At 55.2% G+C, this 19,609-nt stretch overlaps 1 protein-coding gene across 1 annotated transcript; it reads left to right on the forward strand.

Annotated features, from left to right (window-relative positions):
• Positions 1-17,528: 17,528 nt before the first annotated feature.
• On the forward strand, positions 17,529-18,530 carry NPBWR2 (neuropeptides B and W receptor 2; the record flags this gene model as incomplete). Its single annotated transcript, XM_081290265.1, has 1 exon — positions 17,529-18,530. One exon carries the CDS (start codon positions 17,529-17,531, stop codon positions 18,528-18,530), a length of 1,002 nt encoding a protein of 333 aa, XP_081146391.1.
• Between the last annotated feature and the right edge of the window lie 1,079 nt (positions 18,531-19,609).

Below are 19,609 nucleotides of genomic sequence, written 5' to 3' on the forward strand. Positions count from 1 at the left end.
ACATGTGGAGGGGCATCCCTGAAACTGCTTCCACCATCTCTGCACATTTTCAGTTTTAGTTTCTGCATATACACCCAAGGATATGCATGACCTTTTTCGGTTTGCACTAATGTGATCATGTGATCATGCAGAACAAACCCGTTGCAAATTGCATCTGCCATTCCATTCAACATTATTTTTAAGGTGTATGCAAGTTGATCTGGCCAATCCAAACCCACGTCATGTCTAACCTCCTGCTGCTGGTGTCTCAGACCCGGCTCTTCAGGCTCTCCTCCCACCACCTGAGGTTCACCACTTCACACAGACTTGCTAGCACGTGGGGCATGCAAACTCCAGTGTTTCAGACTGGGGATGTAGCTCAGTTGGTAGAGTGCTTGCCTCACATGCACAAGGCCCTGGGATCAATCCCCAGCACAGAAAAAAAAAAAAAATCCAGTGTTTCACAGTGACTTAGAACGCAGGGTGTCTTTTCACACACTGCAGTCTGGGGTGAGGTGACAGCCTGACAGGAAGGAAGCTCCCCACGCTCAGGCTTCCCATCTGGTGGCCCCAGACCTAGAGCTTCCATAGCAGGTGGACATGGCTCAGTTGATAGGGTGCTTGCCTTGCATGCACAAGCCCCTGGGTTCGATCCCCAGAACCACAAAGGAAAAGCGTGATGGGTTGCACCTGAGGTACTCTGAGTGTCCCACTGAGGTGGCTATGTCCATCCCAGGGAGGGCCACAGACATCTAGGTCTCTGACTTTCCAGATGCAGCCCAGCTCCTATAGGACCACATCTTGGGAAAGGACACAGAACACAGCAGTCCCCAGAAAAGTTCCTGCCGTTTCTCTGCCCGTTTTTGTTTTCCCGTTTATTTGCGAGCACTTTTCCCCGTTTCTTGGAAGCTAGCCCCAGCCGGTCCACATCCAGCTCTTCAGTTATGACCTTGGCATCTTCTCCCCTGAACCTGCACCTGCTCCCAGAGCCCTGCCCCCTGGATAGCTGCCTCCCTGCTCCTGGTGGGCTCAACCTGTTCCGGGATCTGCCCATCCCTGACACAGCCCCAGCAATCTGCTGCTTCACACTTTAGAACTCCTTTTCATCACAGATGGGTTAGGGTGGCATTGCTGGCTGGGAAAATGAGGGAAGAAAAGCACCTCTCAGGGCCCTGGTGTCTCTGCATGCCCCTCAAGGCAGCCAGCCACATGGCATAACCACAGATTGTACCATGTGTGCCATCTCCCTTGCCCAGCAGGCTGCCTGGAAGTGCAGAGGGTGAAGAGGGAGGAGGAGGAGGACACGGGCCCAGACGGGTCTCAACTGTGATGTGTTGGAGGCCAAGAAAGGCCTCTGCCAATACCAACAGCCGAGTCCTGCTGGGAAGTCCAAGGGCAGGGCTTGGCTGACAGACAGGAGATGCTGTGCAGGGGCTGGGAGGAGGAGGTCTGCACCTGCTCACGCCCCTGCTTTGCCCTGCTCCCCTGTGGGAGAGTGCTCGGGACACTGTGCACTCTCACTGGCCCACCCCAGGCCGTCGCTCTCCCTTTCCTACCTTCTTCTTTCCTTTCCCAACTGATTCCTGCTGGATGTTGGGCTTTGTAAGTTCAGGGACTGTGCCTGCTTATAAGAAAGTGCTCTGGACCCAGGGGCTATACTTGACCTCGGAAGCACCTGCCTCCCCTCTGCCTGAACTTCTCCAGGACTTGAGGTGGGGACAACCTCAGGAGTTGGGGACAGCCACTGCCTCTTCATGCAGCCAAGTCCTGGGCCCAGCTTTGGGTTCCAAGCAGGCCCCAGCAGGGGAACAGGGTTCTAGAAGTGGGGCCCATGGAGCCTGAGGACTCTGGTGCCAGTGGCACAGGACATCCTCTGAGCAGAGTTCAGCAAGGCCCTTACCCCTCTCTAATCCCAACATTCTGAATTCTAAAGAGAAGCCCATCCAGACATTGAAGTCAGACCCACAGCCCAAAACATCTGATGGCCCTTAAGAGCTCTGCCTCCGTTCACAGGAGGGCCAAGTCCACAATGAGCTCCAGCTGGAAGAAGAAAGGAAACAAGAAGGCCCTGGAGGAGGAGCCCTCTCCACTGCCCCCTCCTCTCCTTCCCTGGAACAATGCTGTGCCCTGAGCTCGCAGGTGCAGCTTGAAGGAGCTGCTCTGCTCTTCTCCAGGCTTGGCTTTACTTCCTACCAACCCTCCCTGACGCCGACTCTGGAGCAGCAGGCAGCTCAAACATACGCAAAGGAGAGCTATCCCTTTAATATCTTCCCAGGTAAAGCCTCCAGACTACAAAACAACATTTTAATTTAAATTCCAATTCCACATTCATGAAGCAGCAGCTCTGAGCAGGGACTTTATTAAAGGCTTGATAGATGTCACAGGGCTCATCACACTGGAAAGTGGTGGAGCACGCATGGTTTCCACTTCCAGGACTTCAAGGGCTCAGAAGGAACTTGCCTGTGAAATGGAGAGTCTGCTTTCCCAGGAAACCCCAAGAAAATCAGGACCAGGCTGGCACAGGGAGCCAGGGTTCCAGGCCCAGGCCCAGCCCAGTGCTACAGGAGGAGGGAAGGCACCTCTCTATGTGCCCTCAGCTCCCTGGGTTTGGGGCAAGTGCCTGGGATCACAGTTTGCTCCTTGACCTGGACACAGGGGGTCAGTTGCTAATCAGCTGGGCCACATCAGGTAGGAGACACACAGCAGAGGTGCAGTGTGTCCGCCGGGATAGTGGGCACAAGGCTGCACAAGCAGCAGCAGCCAGGTCCACCTCACAGGAGGGCCTCCTTGACACGACTCTGCCTGCCCTTCCAGCCCCACAACATGTACCCAGGCCTCACAGACCCCCAGAGTCAGCCCACCAGCAGCACAGCAGTCTCCACCCTCAGAACCAGGAGCTCAAGTTTTGCTGGGGGCCTGCTATGGACCCTGAGCCCTGACCTCTTCAGAGTAGGTATACTGACCCTTACCAGTACCCACCTGGACCTATGTCCACAGACTCTATGCCCTCCTGAACAGGTCCCTTCCCTTCTGCCAGATGCCCAGAAGGAGCTAATAGCCCTCTGGGCTCCCTACCCTGTCTGTACACCACATTGCACACTGCCCATACCCTGCTCCTGGGCAGAGGGTGGCAGCCACACCCCTCACCTGGGCATCAGCTCCCCTTTTCATGCTGCCTAGGCACTGAATTTCTACATCAGAGCAAGTGTCGCAAGTCCATCAAAGCAGGGCACCAAGAGTAATTCCTTTTTTAAGAATTTGTCATTTTTTTCAAAAGCATTCAGTCATCATCCCAGGGGAAACACAATGTTTTTAGACTTTCTCACACTGGTTTTATAGTTCAATGTTGTTTTTATATTGGTTTTTTTCAATACCAGGGATTGAACCAGGGTTTTCCACACTAAGCCACATCCCCAGCCTTTTTCATTTTTTATTTTGAGACAGTGTTGTCCAGACTGGCCCCAAACTTGTTATCCTCCTGCCTCAGTCTCCCAAGTGCCAGGGATCACAGGCATGTGCCACCAAGCCCAGTTTTTATGTTAAATTTTTTTATCAAGGAGCATCCTAACTTTGGGGCAAGCACTGAATAAAATGTACTGAATGGATGGATGGGTGGTAGATAGATGGGTAAGTAGATGAATGGGTGGATGGATGGATGGGTGAATGGTTAGATGGATGAGTGAGTGGGTGGATGGGTGGATGAATGAACAGTGGATAGATGAATGGATGGATGGATGGATGGATGGATGGATGGATAAATGGATGGATGGATAGTGGATAGGTGGGTGAATGGATGGACAGATGGATGGGTGGATGGATGGATAAATGGATGGATGGATGGATGGATGGACAGGTGGATGTATGTATGGATGGATGGATGAATAGTGGATAGGTGGGTGGATGGATGGATAGTGGATAGGTGGGTGGGTGGATGGACAGATGGATGGGTGGATGGATGGATGGATAAATGGATGGATGGATGGACAGGTGGATGGATGGATGGGTGAGTAGATGAACAAGTGGATAGGTGGGTGAATTGATGGATGGATAGTGAATAAGTGAATGGATGGATAGATGGATAGTGGATAGATGAGTGGAAGGATGGATGGATGGATGGGTGGATGGACGGGTGAGTAGATAGACGAGTGGATAGATGGTGGATGCATGGATGGATTGATACACAGGTGGATGTATGGTGGATGGATGGGTGTAATGGTTAATTTGAATTGTCAATTTAATTAGATTAAGAGATGCCAAAGATTAAGAGGCTTCTGGATGTGTCAAAGAGGGTATGTCTAAGAATGATAAGCTTGTGGGATAGCAAACTGAAGTGGAGACCCTTCCTAAGCACAGTCAGCGCAGTCAGCTCCATCCAATAGGTTGGAGGCTTGGATGGAATAAAAGTCAGAAGAACAAGGAAGCAGCACCAGATGCAAGCTCAATTCTTCTTAAACGGGTTCTTGATTGCTGCTATGATTGCCTGAGGACATCAGACTCTCTCTCCTTCCTCTTCCAAAGCAGACTCTGCCAGTGATTCTCCAGGGTGGATGCATGGTGAGTGAATTGATGGGTGGACGGATGGATCTGTCAAAGGGTGGTGCCTCTAGCTCAGAACAAACGGCTCAACTGTCCTGTTGAGCCCGTGAGCTCCCACCCACCCAGGGGAGGATGAGCTCCCCTGAGTGGAGACAGCCCAACCTTCACCTCCTTCACTTCCCAGGGCTGCAGCACAACTGGGAAGAGGGCACTTGGGCCCCGGAGTGAGGCGATTCCAGATTCTCTACAGATTGTGAGCTGGCAACTTAACCTCACCAAACCCCAGCCTTTAGATTAGGAGACCACTGTGAGCTCACAAAGGTAGACACAAGAGATCAGCACATAACATGTGGTCCTTCAGAAAGGCCACTGGGTCTGAGTCCAGGGCCTAGGATAGAGAGGGTTCACCAGTGTCTGCTGACTAACTAGATGGATGAGGAACAGCCTGTGGGTCTCCATTCACATTAACAAGCTTCCTTACACTCCCCATCCCACAGGCCCCGCTCCATCCACCCCACACCCCGTATCCACTGCAAGACCTCCAGATGCGGAGGTCCACACAGCCCTGGAGCCAAAGCGGGAGATCACAGCCTTAACCAGATCAGCTCGTGGTCAGCTAGGCCCACATCAGCTCTTTGGCCTCCACTGGGCCCTCCCACCTGCCCCTGGGACTGACCAACAGGGAGTGCCACAAGTGAGCAGAGGAGAATGGAACCACAGACCCACGTGTGCATAATCAGGAACACTGGAAAGGGTTGGTAAACGGACACAACACTGGTCAGTCCCACAGCATGATCACCAATTGCATTTTGCAGGGCTAAAATCCTTTGTGTTTCCATGAACAAGAATTATTAGTATTACTCTCAGTTTTCTACAATTACAGAGAAGAAAAATAGTTCAAAGACAGTGAAAGGTAGAAAGTCTGGGTGAGCTGATACAACATCCAATCTTTTTTTTTTGACACTTCAAATTTCTTTGTAATTTTTCCTGACATAAAATTTCAAACAAAAGAGTAAAAAGAATACAAGGAGAGGGCTGTGGTTGTGGCTCAGTGGCAGAGCACTTGCCTGGCATGTGTGAGGCACTGGATTTGATTCCCAGCTCCACATATAAATAAATGAATAAAGTAAAGACTCGTCAACATTTTTTTAAGAGAGAGAGAGAGAGTTTATTTATTTATTTATTTATTTATTTTAGTTTTGGGGGGACACAACATTTTTGTTTGTATGTGGTGCTGAGGATCGAACCCGGGCCGCACACATGCCAGGCGAGCGCGCTTCCGCTTGAGCCACATCCCCAGCCCGATTCATCAACATTTTAAAAAATATTTTTTTAAAAAAAGGATACAAAGAGGTCTATGAGCCCCTCATCCCACCACAAGGTCACTCTGGCCCATCCTGCTTCATCTGCCCACCACGCAACAAGACACAGTAGCGGGAAAGGGCCTGCCACATCAGCCCTGCTGCTCCAGCTGCCACCAGAGGTGGCTAGAGTTAGAGCTGTCCCAGGGGAAGAGGGAGCTGCTCCAGGTGGATGCAGGGGACCCAGGGCTCCTGTGGGCCCCCCTGGGACTGGAGACAGCAGCTTTCTCTTGGCTCATCTCACAGAACAAATGCATCAGTCGCACAGACCCTGTGGGGCCACACTTCTCAGATGTGGAGACAGAGGCACCGAGTGGGATGCAGGTTCTCCAGGGTGTGTGGGGTCAGGGTTTGAGCCTCGCACCAGGGTCCTGACTGCAGAGCAACAGTGGATTCAGGCTTCGCAGACTCTCAAAAGTATGCAGCATGTGGACAGTGACTAAGTTAAAAGCAAGGAGAGGGGCTGGGCTTGTGGCTCAGCGGTAGAGCGCTCTCGCCTGGTACATGCGAAACCCTGGGTTCGATCCTCAGTACCACAAGTAAATAAATAAAGGTGTTATGTCCAACTACAACTAAAAAATAAATATTAAAAAAAAAGCAAGTGGAAATTTGATCCAATTTTGATGAAATTGCAAAAGAAACCCAGGGGAGCTGGGTCAGAGGGGCCTCAGGGATCCGAGAATCCCCTGAACCTGAATGAGGACATCCCAAACCTTCATCAAGCTCTCCCTGTGTTGCCGCCCCCAAGGATGGAGAATCCCAGTGGGAGGCTCCTCAAGTGCAGAGGACTCCAGCCATGACAATGGAAGCTTCTGCCCCCAAACAAGGCTAGCAACTCAACAGGTGGAGCTCAAGAACGGTCGCCCAGGCTCCTCCTGGGCCAAGCCTTCCAGAGCCTGGGGCAGGGTGGTGAGGCGCAGTGCTGCAGCTTCTCTGTGGGTGATGCTGGGGATGGAGCCCAGGCCTTGTACACGCCAGGCAAGTGCTCCACCACTGAGCCACATCCCCAGCCCCTTCAGGGCTTCTCAAAATGGCTCAGGTGATTCTGATGGACATCCAGGGAGACTAGGAACATTAACATTCCTTATATATCTTCACACAAGGTTCTAACAGAAGTTGAAGGTTGACCATTGCAGATATTTGCCCACTGTTGAAATCCGCGTACATTTACCCTAATCTTAATGTGTTCTGCGGAATTGACTTCATTCTTTTACAAACTGCAGGCAAGATAAGAATGAACAGCTGCATTGAATTCTGGGGCTGTCATACTACTTGGGGTATAAGTTAACTTAATCAAGCTGCAGGATCAGTGTGCTGCCCTTAAACCAGCTCAAGGACGGCTCTGCCAAGTGTGTGCTGCGTGGCTCTTTCTGGCAACCAGAGGCAGAGCCCTCCCCAGGTTCCACGCCTTCTCTTCATGTCCACCTTACCCACCAGTTTGCCTGAGCTGGCCTTGGTGCCCCTCTATCCACATTTCTGCACTCTGCCCCAAGCCCAGACACAGGTGCCCACCAGCCTCTTCTGGATCCCCTGGGTGCTCTTCCCACACTCCTCGGAGTGCCTCTCTCCCCCCAGGTTCTGCCTCCACCTCCTGTTCTCCTCACATCTCTCTCTCTCCACAACAACATACTCACCAGCCCCAGGCATTCATCACTCCTGGATCTCCAGGCCACATCTGCCAACAGAGGCTACACCATCTGGAGCTCACAACACCTAGCCTCAACACACCCAAAAAACAGTTGTCTTTCCCAGACCCTGCTGCCCTTCCAGCTTGAGTCCACAGCAAGCATCCCCAAGTGCTGACTTCAGCTTCCATCAACCATGGCTGACAGATGAGCATGCCCACTCCTCCATCTGGAGCTCCAGGGCCCCACTGCCGAGAGCTGAAGTGAAGCACTTGGGCCCCAAGTCAGGTGGACAAGTTTATGGGTAGAGGATGAATGCATGGATCGGTAGATGGATGTGTGGGTGGGTGGATGAATGGATATATAAATTGATGGATGATGGATGGCTGAGGAGATAGATATATGGGTGGATGGATGCATTACTGTGTTCGGTTTTGTCACAGTAATCCAACACTTGACCAGAATAACTCAGAGGAAAAGTTTATTTGGGGCTCCCAGATTCAAAGGTCTTAATTCTTGGTCGCCAGTTCCATCACTCTGAGCTTGAGTGAGGCAACCCACTATGGTAGAAGGGCATTGAAGATAAAAGATGGCAGCCAGGAAGCAGAGCAACCCTACAAGGGGCCAGGGATAAAACATAAACCCCAAAGGCACACCCCCAGTAACCCACTCCTGCCTTTAGTACCACCCAGTTAGTCCATTCAAATTATTAATCCATCAAATGATTAGTCTACAGATTAGGTTACAGCTCTCATGATCTTCTAATTTTACCTCTGAACATTCCTGCATTAACCCAAGAGCTTTTGGGAGACACCTTACATTCAAACTGGGTAAATGAGTGGGTAAATTGATGGATGGATGAATAGATTGGTAGGTGGATGAATGGGCTGATGGATAGATGAGTGGATAGATGGGTAGGCTGGTGGATAAGTAAATGGATGAGTCATTAGATGAATGGATGGATGGATAGATCCTGTTTCTTAGTTTCCAAGGCACTCTGACCCGCGAGTATCTCAAAAAAGCAAAGTTTTGCTTTCCCCATTGTGCAGATGTGATATTGAGGTTCCAAGAAGAGAAGGGGCCTAGTCAACATTATGCAGCTGCCAATTAGCAGCTTCAACCCAGACATCCCACCCTCAGAGCTAACCATTCCCACCCCTTTTGTGTTGACATCCATAATTCCCTCCAAATAACACTCCAAGTGTCCAGTCTCTACCCAGGCTCTGATCACCCCACCTCTTCACTGTATTGAGGTCTCAGAAGCTGCACTTTTGACTGGCCACCTGCTCTGTCCACCTTCCCTCCAGCAGTCAGATGCTTATTTTGAAATACACATATGGCCATGCCACATCTCTGCTTAAAATCCTCTGGGGTCCCCACTGTCCACCTCCTCACAATCCACCTGTCCATTAAACTCCACCTCTCTGACCCGTGCCCTCCACACTATGCCCCCACCAGCCTCGTGTGCTGCATTCCCACTGTGACTCCCCTGCCCTCCCCAAGCACCCCTGATCTCCCTGGGCAGCTGGGCTCCAGGGACCGCCTTCCCAGGAACCCTGCCCTGACCCCACAGAGTTGGAGCCATCACATTATAATCTCTAGTGTGATAAAGAGCACGTCATATGCTTGGGCCTATCAACACCAGAATGGAGTTCCTTGGAGGCCCTCAAGGACATGGTGCCCACCCACTCCCAGGACCACCCACCAGTGCCTGCTGTATGTCCACACCTGAAGCTGTACCCAGGAGTCTCCCTTGAATGGGTCAGGCTATTCTTTAGGAGGGGCCCCAGGGTCTGGGACAGGACATGTCCCTGGCTATTCCAACTCCTCTGCACCAGAACTTGGAACTGGCCACTGGGGGTCAGGGTTGCACAAGACCTGCTCAGTCTAGAGCCAGAAGGGACTGTGCTCATCTGCTCAGCCCTGGGGAGAATGCTGCCTCTCGGAGGGACAGAGCTAGTCTGGGAGGACCTCCTGGAAGTGGGGACTGTGAGGTGCTTCCACTCCATGGCAGAGCCCACACCTCAGCCACAGGTGGCCACCTGGTCTCCCAACTGCCTGCACAGGCTGAGGATCCCCCCACACACCTGCAAGAAGCACCCCCAGCATCCCGACCTACTCACAGCAGATGTGAGATCAGTGTCCCTCCAGGCTGAAACACAGGCTCAGTCCAGAGCAGCAGGGGCAAGGCCCCTCCTTCTAGCAGCATGCAAACACTGAGTGAGCCCTCAGCCAGTGCCCTTCACCCCTGTACTTGGCTAAGGCAGGAAAATTACCTCAAATAAGGAGATGAGGGCTCAGAGAAGCTGAGTAACTCACTCCAGGAACACAGCAAGGAGAAAGCTGGTATGACACCTGTACTCCTGACCACCACCTGGTCTGCCCCACAGGGCAGACCGTGACAGCACCCTGACCAGCATGAGTCCATCAGGCTCTTCACGTTCCCACAGCAGAGCCATCTCTGGCAGACCACAGCAGCACTGCACACTCCATCTGCCCTCGGGGCACACACAGTGTGTGGGGTGGAGGGGCAAAGAGCTCTGCCCACGTCTCCAGTGTCCTGAGTCTGGGAGGGTTCTGCTCACCTCCACTGAGAGGCCAGAGGTGTGACAGTATCCACAGACAGGAAAGGTCATCTGGTGGTACACAACCTGTCCTCTGGTGGAATGACACACCCTTCCCCGGGGTAGCCACAGGCTCAGTATCTCCAGGGAGCCAGGCTGGAACCAGCGCCAGCTGCTGTGCCAGCTCCCGGGAAGCTAAGCTGTGTCCTGTGGCTCTAGGACCAGCAGGCATGTGACAGCACTACCTGCATCTGCACCACTCCTCACCTGTGCCACAGCTCACCTGCACCAGGCACACTTGTGCCACACCTCACCTGCACCAGGCGCACCTGCACCACACCTCACCTGCGCCAGGCACACCTGTGCCACACCTTACCTGCACCACTCCTCACCTGTGCCACGCCTCACCTGCACCAGGCGCACCTGCACCACACCTCACCTGCACCAGGCACACCTGTGCCACACTTCACTAGCACCACAGCAACAGCCCAGAATCACCCAGGTGGCTCCCACACATGGCCCACACATGGCCATCACATCATGTCCACCCAGCTTCAGCTGGGTGCTGCTTCGCAACCTCAAGACCTAGAAAACCTGCTTTTGCCAGTTCTTCCTCTAGGACAAGGAAGCACATGGCACTACTTCCCTCCACCTCTGTGCCTAGAGATGCAGGAGGGAAACCATCTGAGACGCCATGTGATACACACAAGTAGTCCCTTCCCTCCCTGAGACCCTGGGCTGAGCACACTGGGACAGGAACAGGGTGGACCCAGGAGTCCATGAGAAGACACGTGTCCTGTGGGGCACGTGGCCAAAAGGACCAGGACAAATGAAGGAACTGAGGCCCCCCCCAGGTTTCTTTGCTTCCCAGACCCGAGGCCTCACTCACATACCCTCACCCCAGTCCCTCAGACAAAGGCCCCACTCCAGCTCTGGAAGCAGAGACCATCACTGCCTCCCCAAAGGATCTGAGCTGGTGTATCTGCAGTTCTCAGCTGGGCCTGGGAGTCCCTGCCTCAGTGCCTTCCCGGGCTTTTGCCAGGGTGGTAAGAGTATCCTTTAAGCAAGCCCTTGACAGAAGCATCACCCCTACACCAGCCAGGTCCCAGCCCAGTGTAGACATCCAAAATCAGGCCTAGGGCCTCACACACAGTGGGGACATTGATGTCTGCTACCCAGGCCACAGAGGCACATAGGAGCAGAGGTACTCACTGGCAGAGAGTGCCTCCCCAAGTCCTGGCTTGTACCAGAACATGCCCACCTCTGAGCAGAGGTCAGTGTGCAGCCTCCCTGGCCTACACCCTCCCTCAGCTGCCCCAAGAGCCTAGCCCCAGACCCAGCCTGAGGACAGCTCCCCAGACCTTTCCGAGCATCAGGTTCTGCAGGATCCTCAAAACCCATGGGTCCCCTCCTATCTCCCCCATCCATTGCCTGCCTGAGATTTCACCCCAGCAGGACCTCTGGACGCGACCAGAGGGGCCACAGGGGCCACAGAAAAGAATGTGTAGTGACAGAGCTGGCCCCTCCTGACACCCAGCACCCTTCCTAAAGCTCCTCGGCCAGGGCACACGCAGAGGACAGTGTCAGGGAGAGGCTCCCAAGGAAGAGGAGTCCCCAGGCTTGGAATCCTGTGGGAGAACCTCAGGACACATCCATGAGGCACACAAGCAGGAGCTGTGCCCCTGGGAGGGCGGGACTGCACGGTGAGTGCTGAGTGTGGACCTGAGCAGAGGCAACTGTGCCACGAAAGGTGGGAAACATATGCTGCAGAGTGAGCTGCCCTGGCCACAGGCATGAACCAGTGTGCATGGGGCGCAGGGAGCAAGTGTGGGACCAGGGATCACCAGGGCCCTGCCCCCGTGCCCAGCATCTGCCCTACCCCAGCCCCTGTCCAGGGAAACAGATCTTTCTCTGTTCCAGTTGATCTGGAGAAGTTCTGCAAACATGGTGTGCAGGAGGGTGATGTGGACAGGTGTGCAGGAGGGTGATGTGGACAGGTGTGCAGGAGGGTGATGTGGACAGGTGTGCAGGAGGGTGATGTGGACAAGTGTGCAGGAGGGTGATGTGGACAGGTGTGCATGCTGTTTGGGACAGTGGCACCCATTGTCCTCCCAGGCAGCTGAAGCTCCTGCACAGGCTCAGGTCAGTGCCTGCCCTTTGAGCTGGAGGTTGGGGCCAAGCAAATGGAGAGCAGAGGAAACGGATGAGGCCAACAGCTCCCTGACCCTTTGGAGCCCGTCACACCTGCCCTTCAGCCACCAAGCCCTACCGGTTCTCCCTGTCCTGGGGGTACCAGAGACCGGCGAGCCTCCCTAGCCTTCGGATAGCCTAGTCTAAAGTCCACCAGTCTGGCTCCTGGAGCACCCAGAGCATTGCCCATACACCCAGGACCACAATCCAGCCAAGTGAGGGCATGAGCCTATGGGGACTGCCCGCAGGGTCATAGCTCTATAGGAACTAGTGAGGGAGTGAGAGCCTTGGGGCATCAAGCACAAATCAGCCCTGCCTGCCCTTTGTCAGGAATCACCAAACAGAAAGAGGCTGGGGTCCAGCTTTGGCTCTTGGATGTTCTGGGCCCATCTTGGGAGCTTGGGGTTCCCGGCCCTGCAGTATCAGGAGCAGCGAACCAGTACCATGTGTGTTTGCACACACTGACATGCCTGGGAGCCCCTCTCTGCAGACTTGAAGGCACCTGCATACTCCCTGCCCATTTTGCCTCTGCTGACAAGTGACCACAACTGCCCCTCAGCTAGGGACAGTGAGACCCCCCAGACCCCTCCTATCCAAGGAGGACTCTACATCTTCAGCAGTGCTTACCACCCCTTCCTGTGCACTAAGACCCTCAGAGACCTGCCCCAAGGAAGGACACAGGGCCCTTGGTGAAGCCCCCTGGGACTGAGCACCAGGCAAGTTTGGAAGCTGCTGGGAATCCCTGGGCAAGGACAGCTGTTCCAGGGTCTGTTTGGGGCCTGGGCTCCTGCCAAGCAGGTGTGGAAGATGGCCCTGGAGCTGTGGGCGTACTACCTCCCACCGCTTCTGTTTGGATGGGGCCTCTGGGGGCTGGGACTGGAAGCACTTCAGTGACGGATGTCTACAGCCCCAGCAGGGAGGCCAAGACGGGCCTGGGCCCTGGAGGGCAAGCAGCTCCTTCCTGTTTGTGCTTTTGAGCCACAGTTTCGCAGCCAAGTTCTCTGAGCTGGGGATCTGCCACCTACATGACCCTGCAGGGTGGCAAGGGGAGTCAACATCTTCTCCCCCCACTCACCAGAGGACACTCAGGGGCTAAGGGGAGGTCTTGGTATCCTCCTAGGCCAACCCCCCTCCCTCCTGACCTGTCACCTGTCTGTCATCCCCAGCCTGCTCAGCTACCTGCCCCCAGAAGCCCTGAGCTGAACACCAGGCAGGGGGCTCCACCTCCCTTGGACTCCCCACTTCCCCCCGGGCACTGCCTCTGCACCTTCTCCAGGTCTTGCTGTGGCTGGTCCTAAACCTAGGCTGCTTCTCCTCCTGGCCCCTGTGAAAACCCCACACACAACACCCCAGTACAGGCCACCGGCCCTGTCCCCTCCCTCCACCCCCAACACCTAGACATACCCAGCCTTGCCCTACCCCACCCATGGACCTAGCACAGGGCTGCCTCCACCCCTGACCTCTAATTGCCCCACCCAGAAGAAAGCTATTCCCTGCACCTCAGGGTAGGAGCTGAGGGACACAGAGTGGCCCTAGAGCTCTTGGAAGGGGAAGAGGCAGCTGGAGCCCTGCACACATGGCCCTCAGGCCAGATGACCAGCACTTACAGCGCCTCCCTGGGACCCTGGGCCTCCCCAGCCCAATGGGCCTGAGTGCCTAGCACTCACCCCTGGCACCCCTGGACCTCCCAAACCCGTTCTGCCCCTCAATCCCACCCCTCCTCTTGTGAGCATGCTAGCCATTAATACAAACCAGACATTTGTGCCTTTCCACGGTGTCAGCTTCATTGAATAACAGTAAAGTCACAGGCTGTACCACTTTCCCACTCTGAAATTCACTGAGTATTCCTGGGTTACTTCATGGCCTTCAGTTGGACAATCATAGGTTCTTTTATTCCAACCCTAATTACTAATATCTATGACACTCAAGACACACCACACTTTACACAGTGATGCAGGTTACGGAAAGGCTAAGACAGGGTCAAGGTGGACCTAGGGTGCAGGAGGCTGCACCCAGAGAGAAGATCAAATGCAGAAGAGCCACTACGGTGGTCAGAAAGATGCTGGACCAACCCAGATGTAGAGTGTCATGCAGCAGGGGAGTTTCTTACCACCGGGTGGTCTGGCAGGGCTTGTGCCACTGCCAGGGCACCTCTCCTTTCTGGTGTTTCAGTTGAGGATCACACCCAGCGAGACCCACAAACTCACCAGGATACCTGGTTTCTCTGCTCTGGGTTGGTACACCCCTGCATGCAGTCGCTTCTGAGTTTTTTGTTTGTTTGTTTGTTTGGTTGGTTGGGTTTTTTTGGTACCAGGGATTGAACCCAGGGGCCCTTAACCATTGAGCCATATCCCCAGATCTTTTTTATATTTTACTTAGAGATGGGGTCTCACTGAGTTGCCAAGTGCCTCACTAAGTTGCTGAGGCTGGTTTTGAACTCACGATCCTCCTGCCTCAGCCTCCCAAGCCACAGGGATTACCGGCTTGGCCACCGCACCCAGCTTGTGCTTCTGTTTTCATTCTGCAAGTTCAAGTGGTCACTTTTTTCTAGTGTGATTAATTTATCTATTGGTTTGTGCCTTATGATTGTGCTGAGCATGGGAGTTTCTCTTCCCATAACTTCTACATGTCCAACTTCTGGTGGTCATCTGATAGCCAAACAAGTCTCAGGCATGTCCAAAGTCTGGTGGTCATCTGTTAGCCAAACAAGTCACAGGCCATTCTGCCTTAGCATTTGCACTGAGAACGGAGTAGCTCGAGGCTAGGCACAGCCTGAAAGCTGCAGCTATACACAGAATTATAGAATAATAAACCCCATTATATTATGGAATTGCAGAACACCTCCCTCCCAGCTCCCTTCTTCCTTCCCATCACCTCCCTCCCCATGCCTGTCCTTCCCATTGTCCCCCCCCCCCATTGGATGTGATGGCCTTGGTGAGGGTCTGACTAGGACAAGTTGGAAGGCAGAGAGAGGGTGTGGAAGGGGCTCTGGCTGAGCCAAACACTAGTAGGATTGCTTTAGACGAAGCAGGGGCGTGGTGGGAAGCCCTGAGGGAGAGTCTGAACCTAAGAACTGCCCTCTGTAATAGGCTGTTCCCCTGTGGGCTGGAGGGCAGGCAGTCTAGAGCAGCCAGCTCTGGAGAAAGAACAGTCCTCTGGTGTGTGCAGAGGACAAGGAGCAAGAGGGTGCCCAGAAGTCCACCCATGCTGGTGCTCAAGGGGGGGACCAGCAGCACCCTGGATCAGGCCCAGCCTGGTCAGCCCCACTCCAGGAGAGTACGTGCCCCCACCATGCACGCCTCCGTTGCGCTGAGGCGGGGTCAATCCCTCACCCCAGCCAAGACCCTCACTGCCTGGCCAAGCCCATGCCCTTGGCGATGCCTGTGCCCCACAGCCAAGGAGGACACGGCCACCACGTACAGGCTGCCCCTTTCTCTGTCCTGTCTCTGGTTTCCAGGAGCTTTGAACAGACCCACCTAATACCCCAAAATCACGGTCTTTAGGCTTTTCCTGGGGATGATCCCTCTGGGCTCAGCCACGGGCCCTGCTGCCAGCCAGGCCCCCTTGGGACTCCATTTCCACATGGCACGTGGCAGGGAGCTAGGGGCCCATCTGCAGCGCCTGTGGACATGGCCTCAGGCCTTGCAACTTCCAGGCACTCAAGCAGACCACCAGGGGACACAAGCCCAAGCAGAAACGATGGAGCGACTTACAGAAGAAGCCATGAGCTGCAACCCAGAGGGCAGTGGACATTACTCTGATGGGCAGCCACAGGCCTCCTGCAGCCAGCCACACTGAGGAACCTCCTGAGGCTGCCACCCAAGCCTGCTCTGCCAGACTGCCCTGCTGTTCACCACTAGGCTGAGTGAGTCTGGGCACATCTAGCTCCAGGAGCCAAAGGTGGGGAGAAGAGAAGGACCTAAGGATCAGCCCAGAGAGAGTGCCACACTTGCCACCGCTGCATGAGCCACTGGGCCAGTGAGTGGACAGGAGCCAGCAGGCAGGCAGACCTCCTTTCCACCATCTCAGGGCCTGCCAGCTTCTGCTCCGTACATAAAAGACACAAAGAAGCTGTGTGGCCTGCAGCCAACAGGTTTCAACATGAGGACACATGGTCCCCAGGCCCTACCTTCGGCCAAAGACACCCAGACCCCCTCGGACACAGTGTAGAGTCACCCACAGAAACCCCTGTGCACATGACAGGGACCCACCTGCGTGTGCCACGTGTCATGCACACCCAGGATCAGGCACAAGACACCCATGTACACAGGTAAGGCTTTCCAGGCCCATGGTGACCCACAGATGCTCTCAATGCCAGAGGCCCCTGCATGGCCCACCCTCCCAACACACGTGCCCGCACAGACCCAGACGCACATGCTGCTCAGCTAGCCCCTTGGGAGTCCCTAGCTGAGTGAGCGCCAAGGAGGCCCTGGATGGGTTGATTGCAGGCATCACGGCACTGTGGGGGGGCTGCCTCCTGGGGCTCACAGCGTCAGCAAGAGAAACCCGCCTCCCTCCCTGCCTGCGTATCAGCATTGCCACAGGGAGGAGAGCCTAGCTAGGAAACCGGCAGCCAGCAGGCAGGTCCTGGAATCCCCCTCCCAGTGGTGAGAGCTGACCAGGACCCCTGCCGGGAGTCTGTCAGGGGACAACCACCTCCCTTCTCCCTCCCAAGGCTATCTGAGCTCCGCTGCCACTCAGAGCCGGAAGGTCACCAACTTCTGGCCCCAGGCACCTGACAGGTGAGTGGAGAGAAGTCTGGCAGGGTCTGCAGTAGTGGTAGGGAGGAAGAGAGGGTGCAGGCTGGGAACTTCTGCAGGAAGGTGCTTTGTTCTGATACTTTGGTACTTGGGATTTGAAGGCAGCTAGGGATGCCCCTGGGAAGTGCATTTGCCAAAGGACAATAGTCCTGACCACTCTAATTGTGGACTGTGCTTGGGCAGAGTGGGGGCTGCTGGGAACAGCTCCAAGCATCTGCCTCCCAAGAGGGTGGTGTGGCTGACCTCACAGAGCAGGAGCAGAGTCTGGGGAGGGTCGCTGAGCTGCCAATGTGCCTGCCATCCCAGAGGAGGCCCCCTCACCCCATAGGTTCTTGCCTGCCTCAGGACCAGGATGGACAGAATGACTCCCAAGTGTGGAGTGGTGGCACCCTCTGCCAGAGAACTTGAGGTGGCCACTGTTCTGGTGGCCAGAACCCAAAGTTTCTGGCTATTTCTTTCCCAGAATCCAGCCCAAGAGACCCCTGCCCAGAACCTGCCTCCAGCCCCAAGACAATGCAGTCAGCCAAGCACACAGAGGCCAATGGCAGTGGAAGTTCCTTCTTTGCTGCCACAGTGGGCACCAGCCTCTCCCAGGACAACGGCACCCAGCCCAACACCACCTTCCCCCAGCCGCTATGGGCACTCTACGTGCTGCTGCCGGCGGTGTACACCGTGATCTGTGTCGTGGGGATAGCTGGCAATGCGGCAGTCATCCTGGTGGTCCTGAGGGCACCCAAGATGAAGACCGTGACCAACGTGCTGGTCCTGAACCTGGCCGTCGCAGATGGGCTCTTCGCGCTGGTGCTGCCTGCCAACATCGCAGAGCACCTGCTGCAACGCTGGCCGTTCGGGGAGCTGCTCTGCAAGCTCGTGCTGGCCATTGACCACTGCAACATCTTCTCCAGCATCTACTTTCTGGCCCTGATGAGCATGGACCGCTACCTGGTGGTACTGGCCACCGTGCGGTCCCGCCGCCTGCCCCGGCGCACCCCACGGGTGGCAAAGGTGGCCAGCCTGTGTGTCTGGGTTGCTGTCACTGTCATGGTTCTGCCCTTCTTCTCCTTTGCTGGCGTCTACAGCAATGAGCTGCAGGTGCCCAGCTGTGGGCTGAGCTTCCCAAAGCCAGAGCGGGCCTGGTTCCAGGCCAGTCGCATCTACACCTTGGTGCTGGGCTTCGTGCTGCCTGTGTGCACCATCTGTGGGCTCTACGTGGACCTGCTGCGCAGGCTGCGGGCCGTGAGACTCCGCTCTGGCACCAAGGCTCTGGGCAAGGCCAAGCGGAAAGTGACTGCCCTGGTCCTCACTGTGCTGGCTGTCTGCCTCCTCTGCTGGACGCCCTTCCACCTGGCCTCCGTGGTGGCCCTGACCACCGACATGCCCCAGACATCCGTGGTCATCGGCATCTCCTACGCCATCACCAGCCTCAGCTACGCCAACTCATGCCTCAATCCCTTCTTGTATGCCTTCCTGGACCAGGGCTTCCGCCAGAATTTCCGCACCACATTCCTGTGCTGAGGGCCTTGGTGCCCAGGCCTTCCCTCTCCTCCCAGATGCAGCACCCCAGCCAGGGGTGTCCATACTGTTCCCATCATCCCCCTGTGCTCTCCACACAGAAGACACCCACCCTGCACAGACAACCGCAGAAAGACCATGCTTCTGGACAGCCCTGCATGGACAGAAGCAGAGACTCCGGTCCCGGCAGAAGGCACCCAAGCCTGGTCACACACAAAGGAGGGACCAGCAGATGGCCCCCAGATGGTCCCATCCGTGTCCTCTCTGGGAACAGCGATCGGTAGGGGAGGGACCCTGAACTATGAGTTTGTCCTGGAACCAGCACTGTATTCCCCTAGGTTCTACCCAAATGGGACTATGATGTGACCATACTGTGGGCACCTCGGGCAGCAGAGCCACGTGTTGCTGCCAAGGCTGAGGACAAGGACATCAAAGGGAGCCACAAAAATCCACCTTGGCCTGAAGCCCAGGGACATCCACCAGGAGGCCCATGCCCTCTGGAGGCCCTGGTGACCTCTGGACCCCCACAGTCTAGAGGCTGTATGCCCTTGGAGGAGCAGGTATCCAAAACTCCCTTCTCCCGGGTGGGCCTGGGTCCAGAGCTGGGTGCTGGATCTCCTCCAGGGTAGGGATGCACAGTTCAGGGGTCCAGAGGCCATGACTGCCCAAAGACTAGTCACTCTGGGCACCCTGGCTCTTGGCCTTACAGCATGGAGCATCATGCGGTGGGTTTCAGCCCTCACCACTTCCAAGGCACCCCAGAGAAGGTGCCCCCTCCCCCACTGGACCTAAGTCCAGAACAGTGCCAGCCCACCTCACTGTCCCCTCCCTGCCTCCATGAGCCCCAAACAACTGTAATCTCTACCTGGCATCTTCCCTAGCCCAACATTGTATGTGATACCTATTGCTGTTTCTGCAAAACCCAGAGCTACAAAAAAAAATCAATGTTGTTTTTGCTGCTCAGTGTCAGGAAGCAGGAGTGGCCTCTCTGGGTGGTTCTGGCTCTGTCTCCCTTGTTCAGTCGGGACGCAGTGGACTCAGGTCCTCTGGAGGCTGCACAGGGGCTGAGGATATGCATGGAC

This window comes from Spermophilus citellus, assembly GCF_964194105.1.
Source record: "Spermophilus citellus genome assembly, chromosome: 4".
NCBI classification, from domain to species: Eukaryota; Metazoa; Chordata; class Mammalia; order Rodentia; family Sciuridae; genus Spermophilus; species Spermophilus citellus.